The sequence below is a fragment of the Centruroides sculpturatus genome, unplaced genomic scaffold (genome assembly GCF_000671375.1).
Source record: "Centruroides sculpturatus isolate CEXI.00-Female unplaced genomic scaffold, Cexi_2.0 scaffold524, whole genome shotgun sequence".
NCBI classification, from domain to species: Eukaryota; Metazoa; Arthropoda; class Arachnida; order Scorpiones; family Buthidae; genus Centruroides; species Centruroides sculpturatus.
The window spans coordinates 526,475-532,333 of NW_019384773.1; the positions used below are offsets into that span (position 1 = coordinate 526,475).

The window sequence follows — 5,859 nt, forward strand, 5'->3', positions numbered from 1 at the left end:
AGTTCTGGACTGGATATGTTTATTTACAATCTGTAGCATAATTAGCATATGCACACACATTCCTTGTTATCACCACTACATTGTTAGTTCCATTGGAAACTGACAGTAGAGTTTGTTCCCTCTGATGACCAAGTGGTACAAGTCATCCTGTCCCCTAAACTGTTCTAATGTTAATGTCATCCATCCAACACTTCTTTTAATACCAAAATTAACAAAAGATGACATTGAAATAACAAAATAATGAACTTATAAGCTAGGATCTATAACTACACACCTATAAAGCTAGTCACAATATTGCAAAGGAATTAACACTGCATTATATTAGCAGCCATTGTGCACCAACTTTTAATTGTATTTTCATTTAGTGTAAATGCATTTACTAGTTGATAAATTTTTAAATTTCTAATTTACAAAGATCTAAAACTAATCTATAGATATGTTCTCAAATTTATTATGGCTTAGTTATTAAGATTTTGTATTATTTTTTTTAATTTTAACATTGTAAGAGTATTAGAATTAAAAAGTAACAAAAATTACATACTTCAAATGAAATAAATATTTATTTTTAATACATGAATACTGTAATTTCAAAATATTACATAAATATTCATTTTAATACATGAATAATTTTAAAAAATTTATTCAAGCCAAAATTTTTTTAAATTATAAATGTATTCAATAAAACTAATTTGCATTTTAAATATATTATCTGTTTTAATCTATACATTATTTACAATATTTTTTAGATACGTATGCAGTTTATATAAATTCCTATTTATTTTGTACATTTACAACACAAACACATGGATGAATTATGAAAATTATACTGAAATTATAATTTTGACTGAATACTTCCATTTCTATATATAGTTTTTGACATTTGATCTGGTAAAAATGATTCAATATCATATAAAATTGTTGCTACTTCTGATAAAATTGGCTTGAATGTAATTTTTCCATCCTTTTTTTCTTTTTGAATGGCATTTGAATGAGCTAGACAAGTAATACAGTTTGTAATAGTATTTACAGACAACGATTTATAATCATTAATTTCTTTTTTTTGTAGTAAAATTTCGATAGCTCTTTGAACTTGGTGTATAATATCTTTATTTGTGCCACCTTTAACCCTACCATTTAAAAATTGCTCACATAAAATTGCAAATGTCTGCAACAATGGAACCAAAAGACTTGCTAAAGCCTTTATTTTATTTTGATTTACTACTGAAATTTTTGAATCCTCTACAAGTAAAATTTCCTCCTCCTGCATTATCTGTAGATGCATCTTAAATTCATCAACAATATTTTGTTCAAAAACAAATTCTTTGCTAAGTAATTTCATAAGGATCTTATATTTATTAAAAACTACATCTAAAGCCAAAGACACATTATTATTTAAAGTGAGTGAAATCATGGAAAAATGAACTAGCAGTTGCAGCACTTGATTGCTATAATGATATATCATCATTTGTGGAATTGCAAGTTTCATCATATCAACTGAAATTCTCAAAGTTTCGTAGTCATTTCGAGAATCATTCACTTGACTTATTACTTCTACATAACCATCTGATAATTTCAGAAGATTGGAATGAAGATTTATATGATAAATAATAGATTCATTTAATGAAGTGTTTTCATAGACAATGCTTATTCCAGTTTTATTTAACAATTTTGTTAACCAGCCAACATTTGAAAATAAATCATTTAAATACACTTTTTGATTATTATCTATGTATCCGACGACAAGACAAATCAATGGAAAAGGCGACAACAATAAATTATGCTGTTGTCTCTTTATTATATGATTTGCAAAATTAAGACATAATAATTGTTCTTCCTCATTAAGAGATGATAAAAAGCGAGGCTGAAGATTATGAATGCTCCTATCAATTTTCCCATTACAAAAATCTCTGACCGAAATTGGATTACCAAATTGTACGTACACATTACCAAAATTTTGTTGCAAAATTTTACGTGCTTTAAAGAGTCCTTTGGTAGATTCTTTAGGTTTAGGAACACCTAGTAATTCATATGAATATAGAATTTCTTCAAGCGTTCGGTCATAGCTGATACTAATCGGAATGACTGTAATATCGGGAACACGTGCAGTAAAATACAATTCTAAAGCCACTTGTAACAAACCTAATTTTGGAAGCAGAGACTTAGCAGTCCGGCTTCTAGTTCCTTCGACAAAAAATTCAATGGGAGCATCACCTCCGAGAACATGCATCTGAACATAAACCGTAAATATGGTCCAATATAATTTATCGTCGCTGAACTGCCGTCTAATGAAGAATGCTCCCGAATTTCTCAGCAACATCGAAACGGCCTTAAGACCTAAAAAATCTAATCCGGCAGCAATTACCGGAACGGGTATATTGAAATGGAAACATATGTAAGAAACGAGAAGAAAATCGGCATAACTCCGATGCGTCGGCATAAACAAAATGGGATATTTATCGGCGACCTTTCTCACATTATCTATGCCGTCTCTGTTTACGTAAATGTGCTCGTATAATCTTTTTGCCGCTTTTGCCAAAATGTAACCGAAAAACCTTATGGCCTTCAACTGATAGTTATGATTCATTTCTTCAATTATCGCATCGGCTTCTTTTATTACATCATCTCTGTTTACGCCCCTCTCTACGCTCAACCGAGAAATCATCATCTGAACCCTAGAATCTTTTAAAACGTTTTCGGCTATCTGTTTCGGAGTCTTCGTCTCTGCAAATCTATACTTGGGACACTCCCACTTCCTGGTCACCCAGAACAGATCGCCATCTCTCCGTCTGTCTTCCAATATATCCACATAGTTCCGGGCTTCAAATTTTTCCTCTAGCATACTCTCCGTTAGCGACGTCATTGCATTTCTGAAAATGAACAATAGATAAGAAATTAATTACGATACCCGTTACCTCTTTGACAGTTAATTTTTTATTTCTTGCCTAATTACATACATTCGTACGCATCGTGCCAAATTTCAATAATTTTGCAATGCTTAAATAGGTTAAAACAATTCGCAGGTCACAGTGGGAAGAAATCGCACAAACTGTGTCAAACTTTGAACAAAATTCTGGGTAGAAGTTACTTTCGGGTCACTTATTTATATATGTATACTATCTATCTGACTAAAAGTAACTTCCACCCTACATCCCAGTCTATTAATTAAATTTAAACCAAATAAACCTTTGAAGAATGTCTTCATTCTTATCCTCGTGTTAAATGGGTGTGGCAGGCAAATACTTAACTAAGCAAATTTTATCTGAAGGAACATAAGAGTGTGCTTAAGCTTATCAAATAAGCTTAGATTAACACATTCTTCTTATTAAACTGTAATAATTCCATGTGTTTTTATAAATAAATATCCATATGATAATATACACGAGTGGCATTTGTATACGTTAATTACATCTTACAAATTATTATTTACAATCGTATTAATTTAAGAATAAGAAAACAAATCGACTTACAACCTCCGAAGACGACCTTCCACCGGCGACTCGAACAAGCTAGATCTGTCGGATGATCACCCGATTCGATTTCGCGCATGCGTAAAATACACACACATCCGTATAATTTAAACAAAATAATAGTAATAATTTAATTTAAAGGTTAATCTAATTTATAACATTAAAAAAATAATTTATTTACTTTTCAATTTTTATTATTATTAATTAAGCAGTTTTAATTGACTTAATTATAATCTCGAAATGACATATAAAACGAAGAAAGCGACGCTAGAAATTCATTGTAATTGTTTTAAGTGTACGGTACATAATTTAATAATTTGTAATTAAAAAAAAGATAGTGAAAAGGAAAATATATTTAATAATTTCCTTTCCGAGTAAAGTTAAACATATTTTAATATAGATCTTAAATTGAACATGGAGATAATAATTGGCTAAAGAAAAAAATTGGTTTCGACTCGATTCGTTCTCATTTAAAAAATAACAGAAATTAAATTAGGATATAAAATAAACAAAATGCTTATTTATTTTTGAAACTCTTCTTCAGTTATTTACTTATTAGAGCCGATACATTTCAATTAAATGAAAATATATACCGACTAATCGTAATTGAAGTACCCCGTAATCTACGCTGTCTAGAGAGAGATTTAGCAGTTCAAAATACAACCAAGTGTGATATGGTGACATTTCGGGACACGCGGATGACTTTTCTGTAAAAAAAAAAAAAAAATTACTACCAAAACTCGCCACTAGTGGTACTTTTGGCATTTTATCGGTACAAGACATTCCTACATTACTAAAGTCTTTGTATAGTACATACAAAGACTAGTGATGCAGGAGACCCTTCAATATAGTCCCCATTCCGGTGATGTAAAATCTGAAGGCAATGAGCAGTGCTTTAATAACTGACCATAATCGGTTCTCTGTGGTGCTTTCGCTTGCAGTGTGACGCTGCAAAATTTGCAACGAATCCTCGATAAACCACACTTGAGTGTCCCCCGCGAGAAAAATCACACGAATTAAATTTCAAAGCGGCAAAAGTGCCCTAACGGTAAGTTTTGATACTAATTCTTTTACGGAAATGTCTTTCGCGAGTTCTGAAATGTCATCATACCAACTGGGCCGCTAAATATTTCTCTGGATAGCATTGAATAGGAGTACGTTAATTACAATATTTTTTTATTGTTAGTTTCGGCAACAAACACGTGAGCGATGCCTTCCGGGAGGTCTATTTAGGCGTTTAAAGATTTCAAATATTAATTTTACTTTCCCGGCTGTTATAACATAATACGAAAAAGTATAGTAATCACGTGACAATTAACCTTCCTGGTTTTTAGGAACTTCAATGAGATCCCGGAACCAAAAAAGTAAAAACTGATACCGCGCGCGCGCGCGTTAGCATCTATTTCGTTTAATATCTCAAGATGGATTAAAGATTAAGAAACAAAATTTAGCATGATAAATTGTAAACAAGGGGCATCGATGGATGCTGTTTAATTTTGGTATTTAATTTAGGGGATGGGGAAATAGAGATGAGTCAGTTGTCATATCTCGAGCGGGGTCGACTTAATGAAAATATTACTCGTTCGCATTTACAATTATTTTTAGAAACTTGTTGCTATCATCAAAATTAGCCTTTCTTGCCTTTTTATAGTAATTAATATATATAACTTATTTTTTAAAATAACATCTCGTTTAGTGTTTCTTTCCCGGCAAAAATACTTATGTTTTTTGCCGGGAAAGTTACGCGATCGTTTTGTTCACGCAATAACTAATTTCGCATTTTATGCTCAACAATAGTTGATAATCTGAAGGACAGGCTATTTTTTTTAAGAGGACAAAGCTATTACCCTACTTTATATTTGTCTGACGGCTAAATTGTCTGATATAGGCTACGTTCTGACATAGAAATTTCAGATTTTTTTCGATTTCTACAAATCAGAAAATCGTAATAAAATTTTAATAATTCCTAAAAGAGAAAACAACATTTGAATGTTGTTTGATAAACAGCGGAGTGTTAAAAGTTGCTATTAATAAATTAAGAAATAATAAGTAGCTTAAATATTTTAAAAAATTTCTTAAAAATTTTATTTAAAAACTAAACTTGAAATATTATATATAAACAATATGCAAAAAAAAAACAAAAAAATAATGATACAGTAATTATATTTGGAATAACACAGATTGATTTGCATAAACTCTTCTTACAGCAATTGTTACAAGTATTCATTTGACATTTTTCATTATGCAAATTTGTTGAATTACGTTTGGATCTAGTGTAAAATAATGTAATTTTTACCAAGAATCTTGTCATATATTATGCAACTGTTTATATTATGCAATGGTACTCTTTATTAATGGCGGATAGTCAAATAAAATATAAAAAAAAATATAT

The 5,859-nt window shown here is 30.4% G+C and overlaps 1 protein-coding gene across 2 annotated transcripts; it reads right to left on the reverse strand.

Annotated features, from left to right (window-relative positions):
* Positions 1–736: 736 nt before the first annotated feature.
* Positions 737–3,560, reverse strand: LOC111629040 (dihydroxyacetone phosphate acyltransferase-like). 2 transcript variants are annotated; one of them, XM_023372906.1, is made up of 2 exons: positions 3,471–3,560; positions 737–2,867 (listed from the first exon to the last, which is right to left on the reverse strand). In XM_023372906.1, exon 2 carries the CDS (start codon positions 2,858–2,860, stop codon positions 833–835), a length of 2,028 nt encoding a protein of 675 aa, XP_023228674.1. In that variant the 5' UTR covers positions 2,861–2,867; positions 3,471–3,560; the 3' UTR covers positions 737–832. The 2 variants fall into 2 exon arrangements, with proteins under 2 accessions (XP_023228674.1, XP_023228673.1); XM_023372905.1 differs by having other exon boundaries at positions 3,468–3,553.
* Between the last annotated feature and the right edge of the window lie 2,299 nt (positions 3,561–5,859).

Excerpts from the sequence above, each read along its gene's own strand:
- LOC111629040 (XM_023372906.1), bottom strand. The coding sequence starts at position 2,860 with ATGACGTCGCTAACGGAGAGTATGCTAGAGGAAAAATTTGAAGCCCGG.